We start from the raw sequence: 27,434 nt of genomic DNA, 5'->3' as shown, positions 1-27,434 counted from the left end.
CAATATACAGAGCTCTCAATCAAAACACAGAGCTTTCAATCAATACACAGAGCTGTCAATCAATACACAGAGCTGTCAATCAATACACAGAGCTGTCAATCAAAACAGGGCGCAGAGATGATTTTCGACGCCGTCGATGTGATCAGGGGGTGTTTCTGCTTCCAGGAGACTCGAGCATCCGCACCTCCATCGATATTTTACCTCTCCTCACTACTGCCACCTCTCACTCCGCCCCGTTACCTCTATCCCTCCTTCCCCTCTTCCCTCTCCTTTCTCTCTTTCCGCTCTTTCCTCTCCTTCCTCTCTTACTTCTCCCTACTCTTCTTTCTCTCTTTCCTCTCCTTCCTCTCCTTCCTCTCTTTCCTCTCCTTCCTCTCCTTCCTCTCTTTCCTCTCCTTCCTCTCCTTCCTCTCCTTCCTCTCTTTCCTCTCCTTCCTCTCCTTCCTCTCTTTCCTCTCCTTCCTCTCCTTCCTCTCTTTCCTCTCCTTCCTCTCCTTCCTCTCTTTCCTCTCTTTCCTCCATTGCTCGCCCAAATCCAATTATCCAATCTACATGCAAAACGATGTGTCAGATGTCTCCGAGCAGAGCAGAGATTGATGGAAGGAGTGAACGTGTGGGGTGGGGGGTAAAAAGAGAGGGGGATGAAGAAGTACAGGAGGGGGAGGGGGCGTTCAGAAATGTGACGGAGAGCGACTGATTGAATTATAGACGGACCGAAGAACAAATAACAAGATGAATACATCATCAAATAAATAAACCAATCAGTCATTTAATCCATTAATCTGTCGGAAATGGAAAAAAGAAGATGAAGGAGTCTCCGGTTATATATGTATATATATATATATATATATATATATATATATATATATATATATATATATATTGCGCGACATCTGTTATTTAGCCTTCATTTTGTAAAAGGTGCCTCTTTTCAATGGAGGTTTTCATCATAAAGTCTCATTCCATAAATCTGATGTTCCTTGTCGTTTCCTCTCTTCAGCCTTCATTATATTTTTTGCATAACTCTCCCGTTGCCTCATGTGGAGATAGACAGCGCTCTTTGTTCCTACTCTCCATGAAGCACTCACTTCCTAGACAGACCTTTTTTTTTTTTGTCACACCAGAGTTTTCAAAAAAGACGTCTCTTAATATTAATATTCTTTTTGTTATGAAGAAACGCTTTCCAGGGAATCCCAAAGAGGGAGTTTCATTACAAAAGGGACTCGTTTGGACTCCAGTCGCCTCGAATGAGCTCCAGCCGAGCGTTGGAGTACATTCATGCGGAAGGTTCTTCGGTTCCACGTCTTGGTCCAGAGAACCGACCTTGAAGGCGTCAAGAAAGAACATGGTTTAGGGAAGAGGAAGTGAGATGAAAGAGTTCATTGAAACGCTTCATGAACGAGTGGCAAAGGAACCCAGGACAGGAACCCAGGACAGGAACCCAGGACAGGAACCCAGGAAAGGAACCCAGGACAGGAACCCAGGAAAGGAACCCAGGACAGGAACCCAGGACAGGAACCCAGGACAGGAACCCAGGAAAGGAACCCAGGACAGGAACCCAGGACAGGAACCCAGGACAGGAACCCAGGAAAGGAATCCAGGACAGGAACCCAGGACAGGAACCCAGGAAAGGAATCCATGAAAGGAATCCAGGAAAGGAATATAGGAAAGGAATCCAGGAAAGGAACCCAGGAAAGGAACCAAGGAAAGGAATCCAGGAAAGGAATATAGGAAAGGAACCCAAGAAAGGAACCCAGGAAAGGAATATAGGAAAGGAACCCAAGAAAGGAACCCAGGAAAAGAACCCAGGAAAGGAACCCATGAAAGGAACCCAGGACAGGAACCCAGGAAAGGAGCCCAGGAAAGGAACCCAGGACAGGAACCCAGGAAAGGAGCCCAGGAAAGGAACCCAGAAAAGGAATCCAGGAAAGGAACACAGGAAATGAATCCAGGAAAGGAACCCAGGACAGGAACCCAGGAAAGGAGCCCAGGAAAGAAACCCAGGAAAGGAGCCCAGGAAAGGAACCCAGGAAAGGAATCCAGGAAATAAACACAGGAAATGAACCCAGGAAAGGAACCCAGGACAGGAATCCAGGAAATGAATCCAGGAAATGAATCCAGGAAATGAATCCAGGAAAGGAACCCAGGACAGGAACCCAGGAAAGGAGCCCAGGAAAGAAACCCAGGAAAGGAGCCCAGGAAAGGAACCCAGGAAAGGAATCCAGGAAATAAACACAGGAAATGAACCCAGGAAAGGAATCCAGGAAAGGAATCCAGGAAAGGAACCCAGGACAGGAATCCTGGAAATGAATCCAGGACACGGGCTTACCGGGAAGGCCTCGGTGCTTTTTGGACATTCCATTGTAATAAAAAACGTACGCATTTAAAACAGAACCGCCAACAGAGGAAAGTCGAGCCTCCTTTTCAGAATTCTTCCCCCTCGAGCTCAAGTTCCCAAAACTAATCGTCCAATATCCATAAATCACTCTGATTGCTGAGGACGTGCACGAGACGCACGTGCACGAGACGCACGTGCACGAGGACGTGCCGTCGCGAGTGAAGGGCTGAAAACACATGTGAGATCTCGCTTCTCGGAATTCTGGAACGTGTCGTAAACGGATGAGTCGAAGAGGACAAAGACAAACAACGACAACAACAACAACAACACACTGCGTTAGTGTATTAATGTTGCACGAACATATTCAATAAATATCGTATAAAAACCCTCAGAGTTCAGATCGCGTCGAGGTTTGGAGTCACGGGTCGTCTCCTCAGGTCACGTTCTTCTATTCCAACGAGCCGATGAAACAGATTGTTTTTGTTGTTGTTGTTGTTTCATGAGAGAGGCTGGTACACAACGCCTCATGTCAACAGCTCTGAGGTCAGATTAAACCTTCCAAATGTTTCTCATGGTCGTCTCTGGTGGTTATTTGATATAAAAACTCTGTTGACGACGGTCCATCACCCCAAACACAGGAAGAGCTCCCAAAGAACAACACAACAACACAACAACACACTGAAGGGGGATGAAACAACACAACAACACACTGAAGGGGAATAAAACAACAACACAACAACACACTGAAGGGGGATGAAACAACACAACAACACACTGAAGGGGAATAAAACAACAACACAACAACACACTGAAGGGGAATAAAACAACAACACAACAACACACTGAAGGGGGATGAAACAACACAACAACACACTGAAGGGGAATAAAACAACAACACAACAACACACTGAAGGGGAATAAAACGGGGTCACAACTGTGAAGAATAAAGTTCCTAATTACCGCTGCCCCTTGAACGCAGCCTCAAAGCCACCCGCTCGCGATCAATATTACTGTTGGCCGGGTTTGAAGCGCCACACACACACACACACACACACACACCCGCTGTGATGGCATCATCGTAAAGTAACAGAAAAGAGTGCTTTTTTTGTCAGATGGGAAGCACACAGTCGCATGTGTTAGTGAGGCTGCAGAGAGCAGGAGGAAGTGTGTGTGTGTGTGTGTGTGTGTGTGTGTGTATTCTGGTCATCCTGAATGAGTTTCGTGGGGTTATTTAAAAAGTGAGACGGCGGTGCAACACTCCCCCCAAGGGGTTTGAGCGTTGTTCCCTCTCTCCTCCCTCCTATCTCCTCTCTCCTCTCTCCTTCCTGCTCTCTGCTCTCTCCTCTTTCCTTCCTCCTCTCTCCTATCTCCTCTCTCCTCTCTCCTTCCTCCTCTCTCCTCTCTCCTCTCTCCTCTCTCCTCTCTCCTTCCTCCTCTCTCCTATCTCCTCTCTCCTGTCTCCTTCGTGCTCTCTCCTCTCTCCTTCGTGCTCTCTCCTCTCTCCTCTCTCCTCTCTCCTTCCTCCTCTCTCCTATCTCCTCTCTCCTCTCTCCTTCCTGCTCTCTCCTCGTCCTCCGTCACCTCTTCATCCTCGTCTCCTCCTCTGACCCCCCCCCCCCTCCTCTCTCTACATTAAGCTTCATCACCTGTGCCCTGTCCATCCTGTGAGTTTACAGGACGCCATTTAAAAGACACCAACACACCATCAAAACTCTGGGATGCTCTTCCTGTTGAAATAAGACCATCTGCTACTGTGTGCGCCATGTTTTTGAATGATTGGCATTCTCTCAAGGTCTCAATGCATCACGGTAGCATCCCTCCATCCCTCCATCCCTCCATCCTCTCACCCTCACTCCATCCCTCCATCCCTCCATCCTCTCACCCTCACTCCATCCTCTCACCCTCCCTCCATCCCTCCATCCTCTCACCATCACTCCATCCCTCCCTCCATCCTCTCACCATCCCTCCATCCTCTCACTATCACTCCATCCCTCCCTCCATCCTCTCACCATCCCTCCATCCTCTCACCCTCCCTCCATCTGTCCATCCTCTCACCCTCCCTCCATCCCTCCATCCTCTCACCATCCCTCCATCCTCTCACCCTCACTCCATCCCTCCCTCCATCCCTCCATCCTCTCACCATCCCTCCACCCTCCATCCTCTCACCCTCCCTCCATCCTCTCACCCTCCCTCCATCCCTCCATCCTCTCACCATCACTCCATCCCTCCCTCCATCCTCTCACCATCTCTCCATCCTCTCACCATCACTCCATCCCTCCCTCCATCCTCTCACCATCCCTCCATCCTCTCACCCTCCCTCCATCCGTCCATCCTCTCACCCTCCCTCCATCCCTCCATCCTCTCACCATCCCTCCATCCTCTCACCCTCACTCCATCCCTCCCTCCATCCCTCCATCCTCTCACCCTCCCTCCATCCCTCCATCCTCTCACCCTCCCTCCATCCCTCCATCCTCTCACCCTCACTCCATCCCTCCATCCTCTCACCCTCCCTCCATCCCTCCATCCTCTCACCCTCCCTCCATCCTCTCAGCTCTCCGCCTGTCACACCTTTCCTCTCTCCATCCCTCCTCCCATCCCTCCCTCTTCCCTTTTGGCCGTACATCCTGGTACTTGTGTCTTCTCTGTCTTCTCGGCGTGAGCAGCTGCTCGTTTCTTCCGGGTCTCTTTTGTCTCATCTGTGGGCGCTCACGGCGAGCAGGAAGCCTCGACTGGAGGAGGCGAAGCACGAGCGCGTCGACTTTTCCCATCGTGCGGTTTTTCAAAACGTCTCCCGTCGTGAAGAAGGAACCCCGCGGCCGCCCGATCGGCGTCTTCGGGCACTATTCGATGATTATATTCCCATCTCGATAATGCACGAAGTCCCAAAGATCCTCGTTTATTAACATCGACTTTGTTGGACCGTCTCGTAACGACTTCATTATTCAGCGGAGATTTTTCTGAGCGTGCGTTTTGCGGCTCGAGGAGACAGAGATGATGTCATCGCTTTGAAAAGCACGGACTCGCCCTCCTGTGCCTCTGATTGGCTCGTGTACTTCCCCAAAGGAAGTGTTGAACCGGATTGATGAAGAAGATGGTTCTGATTCAGATGTGGATCCGACGGAGATTTATAGTTTGATGAGTTGCTGTTTCGGGGCTCAACTAAGACCAGAGTGCATCGAGACCTGAGACCAGATCAAGACCAAACCAGCTCGAGTCCCACATGTATGTATCTGTATCATGACAAATGCCTTGATAGAGTTTTTGGTCTTCTTTTGACACAGACCTCTTAAAGAAACACTGATGTGGTGTCACGAATAAAACTTACATTTTAATAACAATTGGCGCTCCAAATCAAAAAAGGTGGCCGACATAAACCGCTGAGTAAAGTCTCATGAACAAGATTCATGTGCCCGAAACGTTATTGATAACCTTCTTCCACTGTTTCGATAATAATCGAGTGCTCCGAGGTCACAGCGTCACATTCAATACATAGTCAATATCCGTTCGTTACACGCAAACAGACTTTTAATCTTCACAGGAAACAACTCAGTTCGGTTCGTGCGACCAAGGCCACTTGATTGGATCATTACATTTAAAGTAGAACTTTATAGTAACTGTGGAAGTGGTGAGAATGAAACCAGCCCATAGGTGCACGTTTGTTCCCTCCCACGCGCCTACTGTGGGACTGGATGGTCTTCATACTCCCTCATTCATGGTTATTTAGCGGGATACCTTCGAATAATGGCGTGTTATTGTTTGTATGTTTAGCTACAAATGCTGGATGGGACCGGTGGACTTGAAATGACACGTGTCGGCCATTAATACTGTAAAAGTGGATTTACAACGCAGGCCACGAGTGAACGAGGCCACGAGATTGTTGCAAAGGTTGATGCAGTTTTTGCAGATACCCTTTTTTTTGGGGGGGGGGGGGGGGGGGGGGGGGGGGGGGGGTCAGGTGAAAAAACCTTCATGTGTTACAGCCCCCGCCGCCGTTTGATTGAGAGCGTTCAAAAGCCCGGATCCTGAAGGGCATGAAATGTGTCACTGGGTTTAAAATGAAGCTGCTCAGTTCATTAAAGGGCCGGCGATCCATCTGCAGTGGGACTTGCTGTCTGTGTGGTGGAAGATGTCTCTAATTTGTCATCAATCTGTCATATCTGTTACCTTCATGGTGTTAGCTTTGGTAAATTAGCTTTTTTTTTTGGAGGGGGGGGTGGTGGTTGTGCTCGCTCTCCCATCAACGCGTCTCATCATCTGCATCCATTACAGCGAGAACATTTCCCGGAGCGCCTTTTTTTTCAATAATTACAGGGAACCGGTGTAAACATCCAGTTTTCTCCGTTCTTTCGCTCGGAAAGTAACAAAAAACGTGTGCTGTGTGCTCTATGGTTGGACCATAGACTGTGTATCGACTTGGCCGTCGTCACGGTGACGTCACCCATTGTAAACCATATTGGGAGAAGAGGGTGGAGCTAAGGGATGAGCTCGGCCCAGAGCGGGTATATACTGTTAGCATTACACGGGCTGCGTTAGCTAGCCAGCTAAGTCTCTTATTGTTCAGACTTCGCTAAAATTAAGCAAACCTCCGAGGCGGTACATTATTATTGAGTACAATATCTATAGAAACCCTGAAGATGGAAGCAAAAGTGCACAGGTTTGCATTTGGAGGCCACTCACAATGAGTTCATAGTGAATTATCAGGATAACGGTGTGTGTTGAGAAAACCAGGGCCTGTTAATACCAACGCGGACGGACATCGATGGACCCGTCTACGTGAACTGGTCGGTTCATAATATTTTCAAGGCACGTACCATCAATTATTAAGCAAAACTAGTTCAGAAACAGGACCTCAGATACTCATCAGCTCTGCTGCTGGAAGTGAACGAACAAGAACAATTGGCAATTTTCATCTTCGGCTTTAAAATGCGAATTTAAAGCCCCAGACGAAGCCCTGCCATAGTTTCCACACCTTATCGTTGTTGTTGTTGTCGTTGTTTTCCTTCCAGAAACACGCCTCTTCATATTCAGTGTGAGAGCCAGCACCGCTGCAGCGGTTCCAATGAAGCATTGAGGGCCTCGGTGCCTTGCTCGAGGGCCTTTTGCCAACACCTGTTGGGGTTTCTCAGTCGCACAGATTTCTTTTAGTTCAGTAAATGCAACCCGGTGTACCAACCAGCCCTTCATGCAAACACTCTCCATCTCTCCCTTGCAGACAAGTCATTTGTAAAATGTTACACTGGCACAAGCGTTCCAAGTCAATTTGAATAGAAATCTCCGGAGCCGGCCGAGCAGCCGGCGCCCAGACAGCGCCTGCAACCCTGGCAGCTGAATAAAGAGCGATACCTGACTCGTCCCAACGGTTCCCGGAGGGCATTGTGCCAAAGAGCAGCAGCCGTCAATCAAGCACGCAGTTAAAAAGTCTGCTCGTCCGCACATTTCCCCTTTCCACATATTCCTCTGTGCAAGATGTATTATAAAAGATATCGTACATGGTGTTCCTACTCCGTCTGTTTTCTCTGCCGTTAGGCCAAAGGGTGTGCACCTCATCGCCCACGTCCTTCAAACGTCCTTCAGATCCTGGACGAAGCTGGCAATGCGACATTCTTTGCAAGAAACGCTTTTTGAGTTCCGATAAGCTGAAGGAAAAAAAGTTATAAAAGAAATAAGAAAGAACTACCTTCTACAAAAAAAATATATATATTTCGACAATTTTCAATGGCTCATCTTCCCCTTGAGGGACCTCTGGCACTCCATTTCCTCCACAGTGCACCACCACTGGGTTCAGGCCAGATCGGGAAGGCCCGGGTCGCCCAGGCCCCGCCTCTTCCTGTCTCCATCCAACCAAAACCGTTTTCAAGAGCACGAAGTTCTTCAGAAAGCTCTCGCCTCTCAACTTTTCTCTCCAGATTTTGATAAATGACAAAAAGTCCAAAATTAAGCTTCCCCATGTCAGACGGCCATAGCGCCGCCAATAGGACCGCATCCCTTTTTTCCTACAGGACTCGAATGCACCACAGTGACCGAACGTGACCCTGGACGGTGTTGCTGAGTTGCAGAATCAATAAGCGCTCAGTGTCAAGGCCTCTCATTGTGAAATATGTCATTTGGTTTTGACCTCGTCATCATCACAATGTACAGTCGTCAATCCGCCGTGCAGCCGTGACACAGAAATCCAAGTTTCCATCAAGGCGCGAGTGTGACCGGTCAAACGTCGCCATGGAAACCAAACAGCAACGTTCTGCTGTTTGCTCTGCGGCGTGTCACCTGACCCCCACCCCCCCTCTCTCTCACCTGATTCTGTCTGTCACCCGGTTGGTCTGGTTGCGGTCGGTCTGGCAGTTGCTGGCGTACTGCGAGCGGCTGGCGGGGCCCTTGTCCCTCCGCAGAGCCATCGCCCCGTGGGTGAGCACCGAGACGCCTTTGGCGATGCGCCTGCAGGACGAGAAGGAGAGATTTTTAAATATTTTTAAAAAATGTCTTCTTTTTTTTTTACACTGCCGAGCTGCGGGAAGGCAGTTGTTAAAAAAAAAAAGACTCTTAATGGCAGCGAACTTCTGGAGGGAAATGAAATGAATGGACTGATGGAGACGCTGTAGAATTGCCCAATTTCTACAAATGAGTTTCCTGTGTTGGGGGTGGGGGGTGGGGGGGGGGCGTGGGGGGGGGGCTGGTATGTACAGACGAAACCTTTCTGCGTCTTAAAGGGACACTGCAGCATTTTTTGGGGGGAAAATACATTTGTTTTGCCGTCTTGCTGGGTGTTGAAGAAGAAGAACAATCTTTATTCCGTTAAAGGGAGAAAAAGCTATGATTAAATAAAAAGTTTATAAAAAGTTATAATAAGCCACCTCCTTCGCCTGTGTGAATAAGAATGGATGTTACTGGTTTAGCTGGTTTCTGATGGTGAAGCGTGAATGAAGCCGACGGACCACTGAACATCACCTTTCAAAAAGTATTTTTCAAGATTCCCTAATTCCCTAATTCCAGTAAATAAATATATCATATATATATAATATAAGCAGGCTCCTCTTGCTTTCTCTTCTCCGGATAATTTAATAATAGATCGGACAGTTGCATAACGAGCTGTAAAGTCGACTCTGATTTGTAACTCTGGCACATAAAAAAACAACAGCAGGCACTTCTTACAAGTTATTACACATGACAAGCATTCATTACGTAAAATAATCATTTAACACCAACAATAAGTTGGAGCTGTTGTCCTGCTCCATCCAAGCAGGAAACAAACCACAAATTAATAAAACATTTTTAATAGTGCGTCCCTAAATTCAACCACTTCAAAACGAGCTGGCGGAGCCGGACAGGAACATTGTCCCAATGAATTTGGGATGTCACGAATGTTGTTCTCTACGGGGGAATTCATGCACAGCAATGGTGTTTTTTTAAGAGACGAGGAAGTAGAACAAGAAGAAGAAGAAGAACAAGAAGAAAAGGAACAAGAAGAACAAGAACAAGAAGAAAAAGAAGAACAAGAACAAGAACAAGAAAAAGAACAACAACAAAAAGAACAAGAAGAAAAAGAAGAACAAGAACAAGAAGAAAAAGAACAAGAAGAAAAGGAACAAGAAGAACAAGAAAAAGAACAAGAAGAAAGGGAACAAGAAGAACAAGAAGAAAGGGAACAAGAAGAACAAGAAGAAAAGGAACAAGAAGAACAAGAACAAGAAGAACAAGAACAAGAAGACAAAGAACAAGAACAAGAAGACAAAGAACAAGAAGAAAAGGAACAAGAAGAACAAGAAGAAAGGGAACAAGAAGAACAAGAAGAAAAGGAACAAGAAGAACAAGAACAAGAAGACAAAGAACAAAAACAAGAAGAACAAGAAGAAAAGGAACAAGAAGAACAAGAAAAAGAACAAGAAGAAAAAGAACAAGAAGAAAGGGAACAAGAAGAACAAGAAGAAAAGGAACAAGAAGAACAAGAAAAAGAACAAGAAGAACAAGAACAAGAAGAACAAGAAGAACAAGAAAAAGAACAAGAAGAACAAGAAAAAGAACAAGAAGAACAAGAACAAGAAGAAAAGAAACAAGAACAAGAAGAACAAGAAGAAAAGGAACAAGAAGAACAAGAACAAGAAGAAAAAGAACAAGAACAAGAAGACAAAGAACAAGAACAAGAAGAAAAAGAACAAGAACAAGAACAGGAGAACAAGAACAAGAACAGGAGAACAAGAAGAAAAGGAACAAGAAGAACAAGAAGAAAAGGAACAAGAAGAACAAGAACAAGAAGAAAAAGAACAAGAACAAGAACAAGAAGACAAAGAACAAGAAGAAAAAGAACAAGAACAAGAAGAAAAATAACAAGAACAGGAGAACAAGAACAAGAACAAGAACAAAAACAAAAACAAAAACAAAAACAAAAACAAGAACAAGAACAAGAACAACAAGAACAAGAAGAAGAACAAGAAGAACAAGAAGAAGAACAAGAAGACAACACTGCAGCAGAGCGCTGTGATGCATCACTGAGGGGAGGCGGACATCTGAAATGTTTAATTGAGGACACAGCTGGTGAATCATTTGCACCCCCTCAGTACGCATTGAACCATCGCGCGCTGGTCAATGGTGCGATGGTGCATTCGGGCGATTCTAATCAACTCGTTAAGTCGGGAAACATCACATGACCGAGTCATTTTGACCAGGCGCTTGCCTTCAAATAGTTCAATGAAAAGTGTAGTTCAATGGATTCAAAATACTGCATGAGATAAAAAAAATACATAATCGTAAAAATGGGCTTCATACTGGGGTTGTACTGGGTTATATTCCACCACTGACAGGGAAATAATAATGGACGCCAGACATGAACAGCTTATGAAGAGTTACAGTGTTCGATTTTCTGTTTGTGAGACTTTAGATCAGGTTTAATAAAAAGCCCTGTCTTTGATTTATGCACTCCCAATGTTCTCTATTAATATATATATATATATATATATATATATATATATATATATATATATATATATATATATAGTAGTATATTACTGGTACACTATTCGTCAGAGGACCCACTCATTGCAGGAGTTTTGTTTCCTTCAGACACATGATATCCAACACACCTGCTATAATACTTTCAGCTGTGCAAGAACTGTGTATTATGTACCTCCTGCTAGTGAGGAACTTGTGAACGAAAGGGGAGTTCCTGAACGCATCATGCGTTCCTAGTTTGAGCGAGTCTAAACCTTACAGACAAACAAACAACGCAAATATATAAATGAAAGACTCGCCTGTCCCGGGCTTTTATTGTGAAAGGTCTGGGCTGCCTTTGTCAAGGTTAAAAAAAGGGTAACGGAGAAATCATGTTGATGTGTGAATTAATCTCACAGAAGAAGAAAGAAGGGGAACCCAAGTGTGTGAAGGCCTCGGCTGTCTCGGGACATATCACCCATGTTCCACAATTTAACAGCACACAGAAGTCGGAAGCAAGCCGGAAGGAAATCCTGCATCTCGATGGATCCAAGATGGCCGACGGATCCAAGATGGCCGACGGACAGCGGGGGTGTTTTCTTTTTTTAAAATAAAGCTCAGAGAGCGACGTGGCAATACCCGAGATGAGGTGTGTGTAATAATATCCCAGAGCTTCAGTGGGCATTTCCTTTTCTCCAAATGTAACACATCACGTTTAGGAATCAGTTTTTTTTATTTTTTAAATGGACTCGTAGAAAGATATAAAAACCTATTTCACGCTTTGGAACACAAAACGTTCATCTTCTTCCCGCATGTGTTGAACCGTCCTCCCTCCACCTGCCTGTCACGACCGCGGTGGATTTAATAGTTCAAATCAATAAAGGGGTATTTCCACCCTTTCACCTAAATGCACTCGGTCCGTGTGATGAACCCTAAAGCGGAGGCTTCATCACGAGGTGGTCGATCCTGTGTGTCACAGGGCCGGAGAAGAGAGACGGCGTATCTTCACACACATCCTCGTGTATTTTTTTTTAAGATCATAAGGTTTCCAGAACTCACTCCGACACATACAAACAAAATCCCCCAATTCAGATGAGAAAGAAAAAGAAAAAGAAACGACAACACGGGAGCTAATAATCGCTCGACAAAGAACCTTCGGGAAACGTCGAGTTCTCGTTATTTTTTTGACATTTCTTTTCGTTTTATTTGAGGGTTCCCCCCCCCCCCCCCCCCCCCCCCCCGAGGAATAGATAGATGTTGGTTATGGGGAGACAAACGCCGCATGGAAGTGAACATGGATATGAACGTTATGAAGACGGTTGGTGTGAAAAGGACACGCGGTGCAATAAAACGTATTATTAAAATGGCCGAATGTTATCAGCAGCATGTGAAGAGGTTCACATATCTACTGGATTTAGGACGCTAACGCGTTAGCCGGTAAAGTAGCTGAACACAGAGGTGATGAGCCATATTCTGAGTCATATTCTCACTCTTTTAAAGCGAAGCGATGGTACTTTTGAGTCAACAAACCTTTTTACGGATGAAAAGTTGAATTTCTTGAATTTCTTTTTCACCCACGAAGGCTTTTTAGAGGCTTATGGATGTTTACAAACTACAGCAAAAGAGAGATTGAGTTTTAGAACATGAGTTTTATCATTCTTGACCTTGGAAACACATCCGTTATGAAACTTGTAAAGTCAAAATTGGCTAACTTGGGTATTCCTGAAGGCTCGAGCCTCGAGGAAGTGAACCCGGAGAATCTGGAAACTACGGAAGATAAATATTTGGGTTTTTTTGGGGGAAAATTAAATATTATTCATTGGTCCCGCTCGTACCTTCGAGGCTCGTCCCTCCAGCCCTGCGGCCGAATAGCGAACAAGGCCTTGGGCAGCCCCTCCAGGCCCAGACCGGACAGAGCCGGTCCCACGGCGAACCACATGTGACTGGGACCCGCCTGACCCGCCGCCCAGGCCGCCCGGAAAACCAGCTCGGCCTCCTCCAGGGAGCAGTACAGCAGCCGGACCTGGAGGAGGAGGAGGAGGAGGAGGAGGAGGAGAGGAAGAGGAAGGGGGTCAGTAAGGTGGGAAGTAATTAGTGGGGAAAGGGAGAAGGGTGGAGGGAAGGAGGGAGGAAGGAAGGAAACGGACATACAGGAGGGAGAGTGCAAGATAAAAGGAGGGGAAATTATTATATTGAGAATATAATGAAAAGTAGGTTTAAAAAGTGGGTAAAAGAAAATGAAAAGAAAGGAAGGAAAGAGGGAGGGATGCAATACAACTTATTGAGAGAAAGATGTCATTTGAAAAGGAGAGAGTGAGTAAGGATTGAAGGAAACATAGAGGACAAGATTATAAATATATATATATAGGGGATGGTTATGAAGGAAAGAAAATAAAAGACGTAAAAACACAAGACCAAGATAAGGAGGAAGAGGAGGAAGAGGAGGGATGAGAAACAAAGGAAATAAAAGCAAGAACGGCAAAACGAGAAAAAGAAAGAGGAGAAGAAATGGATGTAAACAAACTATCCAATTTTTCATCTTCGCTAGTTCTTTCATGGTCACATAATGCCCTTTCATGTTTCCTTAAGAATTATGGATTACACTCATTTATACAGTACACCAGGTGCACTTATACATTATTGCCTCTCCTGTTTATTATAATTATATTTTTCAAACACAGCGAGCTGCACTTGATAAACGCGCCTCTTTCGTTCGGCGCACATTTCCCTCTAATACATTATTAAAGATGGGGATTAAACAGACAAAACAAGAGGGTGAGAGAAAGAAAAGTGGCTGCAGTGTGTGCGCGTGAGTGTGCATGTGTGTGTGTGTGTGTGTGTGTCGCTGAGGGTACTCCACATGATTACTCAGAGGAAGCACTAGAGTAAAAATGTGCTCCACATATTTTGAAAGACCACCAGAGGGGTTGGTTATAAAACTGAAATTAGTCGAAACAAAAAAAGAAAATCCTGTGACCCCCCCCCCCCCTCCCGCTCGGCCGACAGCCAATGGGATTGCGGGGTCCAAGCCGACGCCCCCCGTCCATCACATCCGCACCGAGCTGTCGGGTATCTAGATTTCTTTACGGATGCATGTTCGTGGGTAATGAAGAGAATCGAGTCCGTCAAAGAGTCTGTCAGAGACCCCCCCCCCCCCCCCCCAACCCCCCCAAAAGGGGAGCCGGGTCCTCCATCATCCGGCATCCTTCAGGAGAAAAAAAAGCATCATTTGTTTTCCGATTCGTCGTCCATCAATTCGTTGACGCAGGAGTCTCATTTCTCGACGTTTCCTTTAGATGATTTCCATATTTTAACACCACGTTGGGTTTTATGGCATGAACATCGAGGTCAGGATGAAAAGTCTCTTTTCAGAATTAGTGAATATTCGCCACTATTTTTTTTACGCTCTTTACGCTCTTTACACGACGCTCTTTAAACGACGCTCTTTACACAACGCTCTTTACACAACGCTCTTTACGCTCTTTACACAACGCTCTTTACACAACGCTCTTTACACAACGCTCTTTACACAACGCTCTTTACGCTCTTTACACAACGCTCTTTACACAACGCTCTTTACACAACGTTCTTTACACGACGCTCTTTACACAACGCTCTTTACGCTCTTTACACAACGCTCTTTACACAACGTTCTTTACACAACGTTCTTTACACAACGCTCTTTACACAACGCTCTTTACACAACGCTCTTTACACAACGCTCTTTACACAACGCTCTTTACGCTCTTTACACAACGCTCTTTACACAACGCTCTTTAAGCTCTTTACACAACGCTCTTTACGCTCTTTACACAACGCTCTTTACACAACGCTCTTTACGCTCTTTACACAACGCTCTTTACACAACGTTCTTTACACAACGCTCTTTACACAACGCTCTTTACGCTCTTTACACAACGCTCTTTACACAACGTTCTTTACACAACGCTCTTTACGCTCTTTACACAACGCTCTTTACACAACGCTCTTTACGCTCTTTACACGACGCTCTTTACACGACGCTCTTTACACGACGCTCTTTACACGACGCTCTTTACACGACGCTCTTTACGCTCTTTACACAACGCTCTTTACGCTCTTTACGCTCTTTACACAACGCTCTTTACACAACGCTCTTTACACAATGCTCTTTACGCTCTTTACACAACGCTCTTTACGCTCTTTACACAACGCTCTTTACACAACGCTCTTTACGCTCTTTACACAACGCTCTTTACACAACGCTCTTTACGCTCTTTACACAACGCTCTTTACACAACGCTCTTTACACAACGCTCTTTACACTCTTTACACGCCTCTCTTTACACGCCTCTCTTTACACGCCTCTCTTTACACACCGCTCTTTACACGCCTCTCTTTACACGCCTCTCTTTACACACCTCTCTTTACACGCCTCTCTTTACACGCCTCTCTTTACACAACGCTCTTTACACTCTTTACACAACGCTCTTTACGCTCTTTACACAACGCTCTTTACACAACGCTCTTTACACTCTTTACACAACGCTCTTTACGCTCTTTACACAACGCTCTTTACACAACACTCTTTACACAACGCTCTTTACACAACGCTCTTTACGCTCTTTACACAACGCTCTTTACGCTCTTTACGCTCTTTACACAACGCTCTTTACACAACGCTCTTTACACAATGCTCTTTACGCTCTTTACACAACGCTCTTTACGCTCTTTACACAACGCTCTTTACACAACGCTCTTTACGCTCTTTACACAACGCTCTTTACACAACGCTCTTTACGCTCTTTACACAACGCTCTTTACACAACGCTCTTTACACTCTTTACACGCCTCTCTTTACACGCCTCTCTTTACACGCCTCTCTTTACACACCGCTCTTTACACGCCTCTCTTTACACGCCTCTCTTTACACACCTCTCTTTACACGCCTCTCTTTACACGCCTCTCTTTACACGCCTCTCTTTACACGGCTTCATCTGACACTTTCATATAAAAAAAGTATTCCCTGTCGCCGTAAGCGCTAGACGTGTCACGCTTTGGCTGCGATAACGGAGACGAAGAACACGCCTGCTGCCTTGCTCACCGGTCACAGCGAGAGGGAGAGGGAGAGGGAGAGAGAGAGGGAGAGGGAGAGGGAGAAAGAGGGAGAGAGAGAGAGAGAGAGAGAGAGACGGAGTCTCAACAGTAAACAGTTCTCACTGTCTGAATTATCGTCACATCACAGCACAGACGAGGCTGAACCAAATTCAATCAATGGCTCCGACATCAAGAGTGTGTGTGTGTGTGTGTGTGTGTGTGTGTGTGTGGAGGGGATTTTTTTATCATACACCCGCAGCGCAGGGCTTGACAAATCCAGTACTAAACCTGCACTATGATGCTACATTATGAGAAGGTACCCTTTTGGTTTTTCTTCAAAGGCCTCAGGATCATAAGGGGGATTATGCACATGTTGGCATGCGGCCCCACGAGCAGCATTTCAAAATGGAACGGTGACAAGGTGGAATAATGGCAGAAGAAACACACACACACACACACAAGAAACCCAGCAGCATCATTGTATAATGGCAGATTGGCACTCCTGTAACCCAAAGGAACAACACAACCCAAATCTGGAGTTCAAAGTGGTCCGACTTATCTTGGCAACAATAAACACTCCGGCTACATCTCGCCCGTATATATATATATATATATATATATATATATATATATATATATATATATATGAAACTGCTGCACTGCGGTGGTTCGATTTTCAAGCAGCCCAATCAGCTGTTGTGTCCAATGGCGAGTTCCAGTAAAAAGGGGCGTGTTGATCCAATAACAGACTTTTCGCTGACGACGCTCTCCTATTTCCTCACCCGAGCCTCCTCGCTCATCAATCTTTGCTCCTCCAAAGCAGACGGAGAAGCATTTAAAATCTACCTCGTCATACGGCACGAGTCCGGATCGAATTTCCAGAACGTCCAAAGAGCAGAAAATAAGCAAGGCGAGACGTTCCTTCAGGCAGGAAGGCCGACACGGAGGCAAATAGCGATACGTTCAAGGGTATGTGCGCCCGTATTGTTAAAACATATCAAATGCTGGTGGATGATACCGACCCAGGAGCACAATGCCCAGATGTAAACGTGTCAATGAATAGAACGAACTAAACAAAAGGAAGAACACATCGTTGGAGAATGTGTTTGACTGTCTACGTTTGTTTGTGTGGAGACGGACGTTTTCGGTAACAGTCAAGCAGCCGGAGCAGTTTTCTTGCCGAAAAAAACGACTTTTGGCAACAGATATAATGACTTATATCGAGGTAATGTGAAGTAGAAATGAAGAAATGTCTGGGGCGTGAGTGTAATTACTCTCCTTCAAGGTGGTTTGAAGTAACCCCTGACATTTGCAGTGCATGCTGGACCTTTTGAAAACAATCGATGCGCTTGAAGCATAAAATGTGACACTTGCAAGCGCCTGAGACATAAAACATAAAAACATAAAACTTAAAAATGGCAGAAATACCAAGCTATAAGAATCATGTCCTACGAATGCTTTCTATTCCAGTGGACGTGGACACTTTGATTAAAGACAATGGCGGTCAACGGTAGGTTCCCCAATTTATTTCGCTATAAATACCAATTTTAATGCAAATAAAATCATTCCTAATGATTTGAATTTACCTTCGACGTCATTAAAAAGCAACATACTGGGGCGTTGCCATCTCACTTTACGACATCATACATTTAGCTAATGAGCAGGCTGATGGAAAGGTCTTTAGCGTTGGCTCTGATCCCGTTAAGTGTTAAGGGTACAAAACCAGAACCCTGGGAGCGGCTCAGCCAAATGCAATGAAGCCATCGCGGCTTCAAACGCGTTAACCTTCTCCGAAAATATGCAACGCCTCTGGGGACTCGTCTCAGAGAAGACCCCTGAACGCATCTGAAGCTCAGAGTTCATTCCCTCGGTCCCTATTCAACATTTCACATGGCTTTCGAGACATTGCATCAGGTTTTTGGGGGGTTTTTTTTGCTGTGAATTCTTCCTTTTTACGCCGTCTTCTTTTTTTTGCTACCTTTTTCGCGGACTTCATTGTGACGAAAGGTCATCAGTGCTCACGACGGGGGAACGATGACACGCGCAGATGAATATGCATTACGGCCGCCCGTGTTTAAAGATTAGAAAAGGGTAGAACGTCGAGAGCAGATCCCGCAAACACCCTGAAACTCCTTCCTGCTCATCGGCGAAGGTCAATGATGACGACCGCCACCTTCCAGCCGGGAGGCCGCTGTTTTTGTCACGTAACTCGCGTACGTCTGTAACAGCGTTGCCAATTTTTATCCTTTTTTCTAAACCTAACTGAGACGTTTCGCTAACTCAGTTTGCTGTAAAGAGGGAAGTTTATTTTATTTTGAAGGGTGTATGCATGTAGGAAAACCGGAGTAACTTTTTCTATTATAGTTATCACATGGTTTCGTCGGGTAGCTCGGCGACGCATCTTCAACCCGCTGTGTGCGATGACGTCGTTCACCTTTCCCGACCTTTTCGTCCGCGCTGTGATTGGTCGCTTTGTGAAAACCTTGAGTCACAACCTCTCCAGAAAACGCTTTGGGTGTGCCTGAAAGGCAAAAAAAGTCTGACGCTTTGTTCCCCCCCCCCCCCCACCTCCACACACACACACACACACACACACGCACGCACACACACACACACACACACACACACACACACACACACACATAAAACAAAAGTGGATTCAGCATTGCCGAAGAATCCTGAATGCTCAGTGGTTCAGGAGAGCAGCTGCAACAGTTAAACGACAAAGCTCCCAGGTGTGTGTGTGTGTGTGTGTGTGTGTGTGTGTGTGTGTGTGTGTCCCAGGATGTCATTGTAGATGAATGGTGTGTCCTCAGTCAACCTCCCCCTGAATATGGCTTTTGCTGGAAGCCAATTATCAAATGGTGAGATTTTAAAGCTTTCCTCCGAATCTTTTCCCTCTCGGTTAAAATGCCTGAAGAGAGAGAGAGAGAGAGAGAGAGAGACCTGCACATGTATTGATCCGACAACGTTGATTAACCTGGTGTTGACTCTTTGGAGTCCTGTTGAAATTGTTTTTTTCTGTTCCAGCATATGGAAGAAAACTCAAAAGAGGGACATTTATATTTCATATATATTTTGTTTCCTCCTATCTGAGTGTCAGAATGCTCTTGTTAATGTGTATTTAAACTATAAAAACGTTACTTTAATTGCATTAACTTTAAATTACGAGGGACTTTTTTAACAAGCGTGACGTAATTTCAGTTGAACTTGAAGTATTTCTTTACTAAATTCTACTAATGTTCTCCAATGGGATTGAACTTCTTCCCGTTCTTTTATAATCCCAAATTAATTAATTCTCACACGTGTGTTTAATAATGCTCTTGCGTAATGATATTACCACTTTGTCTGAAAAAACATTACATGTTATCATATTTTATGTTTTTGTCATTCCATGTTGTACTCAAACTATAATAAAAGTGTGTTTCCACCATTTTATTTTATTGCAGATTATTTGTTACCAGAGTCTGTGATCCTGTGAGTACTTTAGGTTAATATTAAATATTCTTCTTTTTTTTGTTAATTTAATGTAATATTATTATTCTATTTTATTGTTTTATATATATTGTGCATTTTTCTTATTATTCTATTTTTGTATATATTGTGCATTTTTAATTTGTTATATTGTATTGCTTACCAGTTTGTGTAAATGATGTTGTAGTGAAAACAATGGATGTATTATATCTACCTATATCTATCTATCTATCTATCTATCTTCTATCCATCTATCTATCTATCTATATACCTATCTATATATCTTCTATCTATCTATATATATATATATATATATATATATATATATCTATATATCTTCTACCTATCTATCTATCTATCTTCTATCCATCTATCTATATATCTATATATCTATATATATATATATATATATATATATATATCCATCTATCTATTTATCTATATATCTTCTATCTATCTATCTATCTATCTATCTTCTATCCATCTATCTATCTATCTATCTATATATCTTCTATCTATCTATATATCTATATCTATATATCTTCTACCTATCTATCTATCTATCTATCTATCTTCTATCTATCTATCTATCTATCTTCTATCCATCTATCTATCTATCTATCTATCTTCTATCTATCTATCTATCTATCTATCTATCTATCTTCCATCCATCTATCTATCTATATATCTATATCTATATATCTTCTACCTATCTATCTATCTATCTATCTTCTATCTATCTATCTATATATCTTCTACCTATCTATCTATCTATCTATCTATCTATCTACCTACCAACCTACCTTTCTATCTATCTATCTATCCATCTGTTTATCTATCTATCTATCTATCTACCTATCTATCTATCTACCTATCTACCTATCTATCTATCTACCTATCTATCTATCTATCTATCTATCTATCTATATATCTATCTATCTACCTATCTACCTATCTACCTATCTATCTATCTATCTATCTATTTATCTATCTATCTACCTACCTACCTACCAACCTATCTATCTATATATCTATGTTTATCTATCTATCTATCTACCTACCTACCTACCTATCGATCTATCGATCTATCTACCTATCAACCTATCTATCTATCTGTTTATCTATCTATCTATCTATCTATCTATCTACCTACCTACCTACCAACCTATCTATGTATATAGCTATGTTTATCTATCTATCTATCTATCTATCTATCTATCTATCTATCTATCTATCTATCTATCTATCTACCTATCTACCTATCTACCTATCTATCTATCTATCTATCTATCTATCTATCTATATATCTATCTATCTACCTATCTACCTATCTATCTATCTATCTATCTATCTATTTATCTATCTATCTACCTACCTACCTACCAACCTATCTATCTATATATCTATGTTTATCTATCTATCTATCTACCTACCTACCTACCTATCGATCTATCGATCTATCTACCTATCAACCTATCTATCTATCTGTTTATCTATCTATCTATCTATCTATCTATCTATCTATCTATCTATCTACCTACCTACCTACCTACCAACCTATCTATGTATATAGCTATGTTTATCTATCTATCTATCTATCTATCTATCTACCTATCTATCTATCTATCTATCTATCTATCTATCTATCTATCTATCTATCTATCTATCTATCTATCTATCTATCTATATATCTATCTATCTACCAACCTATCTATCTATCTATCCATCTATCTGTCTATCTATCTATCTGTTTATCTATCTATCTATATATCATGTGTATATCATAATATATATATATTATTGGACCCTTTCACATAGCAGTAAATGAGGGAACACAGGACCGACTCACCTGGGCTTCGTTGTCTTTGAGCAGCCTCTTGACCCGGGCGCCTCCGGGGTCGTCCGTCACGTTGAGGATCACCACGCTCTTCTTCTCCCAGCCGATGAACGAGCCGTCCGTCATGCCCTCCACCATGGCCAGAAAGTCCTCGTAGCCGTGGTGGCGGGTGGTCACCACGGAGAAGGAGGTCCAGTCGTACTCCTCCAGCACCTCGAAGATCACCTCGAGCTGCAGCGCGGTGGAGCAGGTGAACTGCAGGTAGATGGAGCCGGTCTCCTGAAAGCGGTGAGGGGGGGGAGAGACGAGGTGAACCCTGGAGAACATGTGGCTTTAAAATGAGCCGCCATGTTTACAACTGAGCCCCGGCCCCAACCACCAGGGAAAACCTCTCATCTTACAGCTGAAATAAGATCTGTCAATGCACTCATATAATCTTGATTTATGTTTGATCCGAGTTCTCCAGCAGTGATTGACAGGTGTATTTGCGACGCCTCTCGGCTCCGATTGGTTGTTTTTTCTTTGGGTGTGGTGGAATCTGTCTCATGTGCTACCTACTGTTCAGATGTAGTGACTAATACGACAAATACATAATTTGATGTTTTCACAGTTATGAACAATATTAAGTCAAACATTTTAAAGTCATTGCCTTCCTCCTGCTCCAGTCACATTTAATCCGAACAGATGAGCCGCTCACTGGTCGAGAGAGGGATTAATTGTGTCTTTCTCTCCTCTTTTTGTATGTTCCTTGAAACTAGAACAGAGAAAAAGCAAAAGCACTTCTTTTGATGTGGTCCAAGGTTTTTACGCCATGTTGGGAACAACAAACTATTTTGCTCCTCATGAACACGAAACCGAGAGGCAGTCGAGCATGCGTCCGTATTAATAACTGAGTCTCTTTGTGCATCTTTGTGTGCATGCAGATCAAAGAGGAGGCTTCGGGGAGCATCACCCGGGTTACGCCGCTCTGAACTTGGTCAGATATCAAACCTGATTTATGTTGAGACGCAGCTCAGGGCGGAGAGGACTGGGGGGGGGGGGGGGCGTTGGGTGAGGGGCGAGGGGTGTGGCTGGAGCCTAAAGACCTGCACACTTGTCGTGTGAGCGCTCACCAGAAACAACGAAGGGCTGATGTCGGGTCCCAAGTGGGTTTACAAAAACACTGTTGACTCAAGGTTGATTGATTTCTCTGCATGTATCGCGGTGTGGGGGGGGGGGGGGGTGGAAACGCACGACTCAGCGTCCCAAAGGCAATTCATTACCGATTAGCGTTCGGTGATACAAACATTCCTCCAATGAAGGGCTGCTCGGGGGGGTAAATCTGCACGTTTGTCGGGGTCACCGAACCGAGGCCTTGCACTCAAACACAGGGGAATAGACGAGCTAAATCCATGCACTCCGTTAGCCGAGCTGTGCTTCCTAGTTCACTCGACTTCTAGCCATAATTCTACTGTTTTCCATAGACGGTAAAAAGTAGTAGGTACAAATATACTGTGGATCAATAATATATCATCTTCTCTTCTGAGAGTCTTACCCCTGCTCCATGGAACCACAAAAGTGTGGAGGTAAACTCTTAAAGCAAGATATTAAAAAGGCAAATAACACATTAGGCCCGGTACAAATGTGACATTAGTATTAATAAGCAGTATGAGAGGTATATGAATGTAATCAAAGAGACTTGATGGAGCATAACAAGTTCCAAAGTGCAACTTCAAAGCCACCTCCAGCCTTAATGGCAGCTGCTATTTGATGATGATTATGTTTCCGACGCTGCCAGTTCAGCACCGAGCTCAGCGCGTTACATCGGATGTCACAGTCACCCAGGTTTATGGTTAAGTAGAAATCACAATAATCACGCATCGCGCACGTCAGGGAGATCTGCTCGAAACCAAATTGGCCTATTTATTAAATATCTCACATCTGCCGCTGTTAAGCTGCTCTGTTAGCTTGATCTACTCATTGCTAATGTCTGTCAGCACAACATTCCCCACGCACGGACGAGCCAGCCGGAGAGCCGGCGTTCATCAGTCTGCACCGGCGTTAACGAGCGGCGGGCGTCGCCTGGAAACCGGGGAAGTCGGCGGCGTTCGTCGTGACCAACGTGGAGCGTGAATTTTTAAAACTGAAAAGATATCGATGGCCGAATTGCGAAACCTCCCGGCTGCAAAACGATCCAGGAAAAGTGGGGGAAACCCTCCTATCTGCACTGTGTATTTTCCTTTTTTATTTCCTTCTGTATCATGTATTATGTATTGGGTATCATTGGGTATCCTTAACAAATAGCATTTTTCAGATTTCCATCGATATGCATTGATTCAATGCACGTCTCAGTCGTGCTCTGAACTGTACTGCAGTGTACGCCAGAACATTTCAAACGACTCAAAACGTGTCTTCTGCTCAGCACTCAGAAGTCGTGGAGCTCAGCAGCTGTGGCGGAACGACACAAACATTACATTTTCATCTCCCACATTAGCGCTTCGTGATGAGGCCGGAAAAATCACTACATCCTCCGAGGGTCTTCGGTCTGAGTGGTTTCTGTGGCAGTCGGCGTCTGTTACCGACGGCGACTGCCACACGTCTGTATTTCTCACACGCCTGAAGCATTTTGTCGCATCCAGAGCTGAACCATTTATTTCTGTGAAGAAACAACAGCATTCCAGTGTCCCTGAGACGGCTCTTGCTATGATGAGCACCTCATGTGGTGAAAAGAATTGAGGTAATAACCACTGCACCTAAAGGTCCCACGCTGGTCTTCAGGTTGCTCTATTATCACTCTATTATCACATAAAAGCTGTAATGAATCTAATTGTTTGCTTGCTGCAGTCTAATAGTGCAGCGTTCAGGAGGTTAGTGGAGCCCGAACCACAGTGACAATATGTGCATTCATACACGCGTGTTCATGTGTCTCCTGGATGGTTAAATCGGCACCTGGCCGCTCACCTGTTTGCCACATCTGTAACTAGATGAGGTCATACTTCAAAGTTTTGTTTACATCTTGTTCGTCCGCTCCCGAGAGGGAAATGCTGCGCTTAATTATTTAGAATTAAAAATATTAATCATACATTTTTTTAGTATTATTACTTGCAGTGTCAATAATGTAATACCCATGACGATATAGTCCATATATGTAATAATAATATAATAATACTCACAGCTTTACTGATTAACATAATTAACATAACTGATGTATAGCTATGCTTTAAATTAAAGGACAGGTTCACACCTGGTCAGGGAGTCCAAGTTATGAACCGGACACACTGTTCATCCAGGTATGTTTTCACAGGAGATTTGAAGAATTTCAGAAATTGGACTTTAACTTTTCAGCTTAATGTCCACATTATCTCTTTATAAAGTGCCTTAGGACACAGTGTGTGAGGTGTTAATTCTTATATTAATGTTATATCTTAAAGGTACACATCACAGAGATCCGGGGTAAATTAAACACTGAAAAGTGTGACATCATCTGCATATAGATTGATTTAAAACTTTGGTTGGTTGCTGTTCATTTAGTTGAAATTCTCATAACATCCAGTCAGCAATCAATAAACAAATAATAAATATTAGGTATTCCAGGGCTGTAGCAGGACTTCATTCGAAGCAATCATTTTAATCTTAATTTGAAATGAAGATCTCCCACCTCAGAAAAACCAGTAGAGGTCAAGAGGTCGTCACTCCGCTCATTATTTCTAACAGCCTGCACTTCATCTTTCACGCCACAGACCTATAGCCTGAATCCAAATTAACCGGGTCGATGACGCAACGTGAAGTAATCCATTCATACCTGTGGCTCTCGGCCCAGGCTGGCCCCTCCCCCTACGGCAACCACGGGAACCCCGGTCTGGGCGGAGACAAACTCCAGCATGGGGGCCAGAGGGGCGCGGTTGGGGGGAGGCGGTCTCTCTTCTTCAAACACCAAACCCTGAAAAGTAAGAACAAACAAACATCAGACAACAAGGCAGCTTCTTCATCACACGCGTGTCAATCAAAAGATCCCATTTCTTTTATTCTCTCACGCTGCGAGCTTTGAGAATAACTAAAATCGGTGAAAAAGTGAGCAAAATATATGAGAACAAAGAATACTTCCTGATGTATTTAACAGCTGATAGCCCGACTCCTCTACACGGAGACTTTACACGCATCTCGACGAGCTGGAGAAACAGATTATTTCTTGAAGTAATGAAACTGTCGGGAGGCTTTAAGAAAATAAAAAAAATAAAAGGGGGAATTCTGTGATTGGCAATCGATGTGTCACAGAGATGCAACGGGAGGTAAGTCCCGTCTGGAGACGAGCGTGCACGTGATCTGCATGCGCAACTTAACGTGAGCTGGCGGCTCACAGAACACGACACCCTCGAATCAGAACACCGGTTCCACTGTTCTTGACGTGAGAACCCGAGAGACGGATCGTCATAGAACGAGTGACTGGTTTATTACCGCCATCGGTACGATCACGAGCAGCTCCCCGACGCCCCTCCGCAAGGGTGACGCTATGAAATGAACGAGTGAATACGTGAAAAGATGAACAGACTGCATAAAAGACATAAACAGGACTGAATGAGATGGGGGGGGGGAACAAACAAGTGAGCTACAGCAACAATGACGTAATGTTATACAAAAATACAACTCAGGGTCACGCTGAGTGATCGAGAGCCTGAGAATAAAACCCAAGCAGGACTCTTGATATTGTCTTTTTAAATTGGACCTTTCCCCCTTTTCCAAAATGTTATTTTTCTGACCGAGACGAGCGTCTTGACGTGTGTGTCAAGAGGCTCGCGGACTTTTTGTCTTTTCAAAATAAAACATTGTTTGGACGCCGATTTTAAATAAATCAAATATCTGTTTGTTTTTTCACGGCCCGGCGGTTTGTGGGGGTTGGGGGGGGTGGGGATGGGGGGGGCACTGAGCTGGAGACCAGGTGACGTGCTTACGTGGTGTTTACCTGAAGGGGGGTGGTGGCCAGCAGCTCACACAGCTGCAGCAGCAGGGTGGCCGGGCTGCTCTCGTTCACGGCCAGGTAGATGACGTTGGCCTGACCCGACGGCGTCATCACCGTCTCCCCTACGAGTGCCGCCAGGGACAGGGGTGATGAGAAGGAGGAGGAGAACGAGGCCCTCGCCGCCACTCCTTCCACCGAGGCCGTATCCGTCACTCCCCTTCCTCCTCCTCCTCCTCCTCCACCTCCTCCTCCTCCCGGACCGTTTCCCGGACCGGGCCCCTGGCCCTGGCCCGTCCCCGGCTCGCCGACCCCCGCCCCTCCCACCACCGACGTCTCCGGAAGCAGGGAGGAGCCCGAGTGGACCACGGCGATGTTGACCCCACCCGAGTCCCTCTCTCTCTCCCGGGGCCTCAGCAGCAGGGGGGGTGAGGGGCGCACGGGCCCCGTGCAGGCCAGGACAGCCAATAGCAGTGAGAGGGCGGGCCTTGGGGCCACCATGGGGTAAGGGGAGGGCCAGTGGCAGCTGTCGGATGGGGGTTGGCAGGTGAGGCCAGGTGGGGGTTTAGGGGTTTCGGGGGGGTGGCGGGTGACGTCAGGAGGGAGTGAGGAGAGAAGGTGGGGGGGGGGGGGGGGGGGGGGGGGGGGGGGGGAGGGGAGGGTCAGTGGCTCACAGTGCTTCACCTGATGAGGAGACGAGACCCTGGAGAGGAGAGAGGGAGACGGCGATGAAAGACGACACATATGCAAAGCGTTACCTTCGAGGCTCTTGTTGTTGTCCTGTAAACAAAGTAAACAGGTGACAAACAAAGAGCCTCCGCGTGTGTTGACTCGCACTTCCTGTTCGTCTTCTAACT

The 27,434-nt window shown here is 44.9% G+C and overlaps 1 protein-coding gene across 1 annotated transcript in view; it reads right to left on the bottom strand.

Annotated features, from left to right (window-relative positions):
* grin2da (glutamate receptor, ionotropic, N-methyl D-aspartate 2D, a) overlaps window positions 1-27,078 on the bottom strand; it is an 89,033-nt gene extending 61,955 nt beyond the window's left edge. The window contains exons 1-5 of the mRNA XM_034545507.1: window positions 26,584-27,078; window positions 25,426-25,563; window positions 21,657-21,923; window positions 13,093-13,280; window positions 8,630-8,770 (exon numbers count right to left, since the gene is read on the bottom strand). Coding sequence (XP_034401398.1) covers window positions 8,630-8,770; window positions 13,093-13,280; window positions 21,657-21,923; window positions 25,426-25,563; window positions 26,584-27,078 — 1,229 coding nt within the window. The remainder of the gene's footprint in view (window positions 1-8,629; window positions 8,771-13,092; window positions 13,281-21,656; window positions 21,924-25,425; window positions 25,564-26,583) is intronic.
* Window positions 27,079-27,434: the final 356 nt, after the last annotated feature.

This window comes from Cyclopterus lumpus, chromosome 11 (assembly GCF_009769545.1).
Source record: "Cyclopterus lumpus isolate fCycLum1 chromosome 11, fCycLum1.pri, whole genome shotgun sequence".
Taxonomy (NCBI): domain Eukaryota; kingdom Metazoa; phylum Chordata; class Actinopteri; order Perciformes; family Cyclopteridae; genus Cyclopterus; species Cyclopterus lumpus.
Note: the sequence above shows the minus strand (reverse complement) of the source record. Positions and strands in the feature narration are given on the sequence as shown.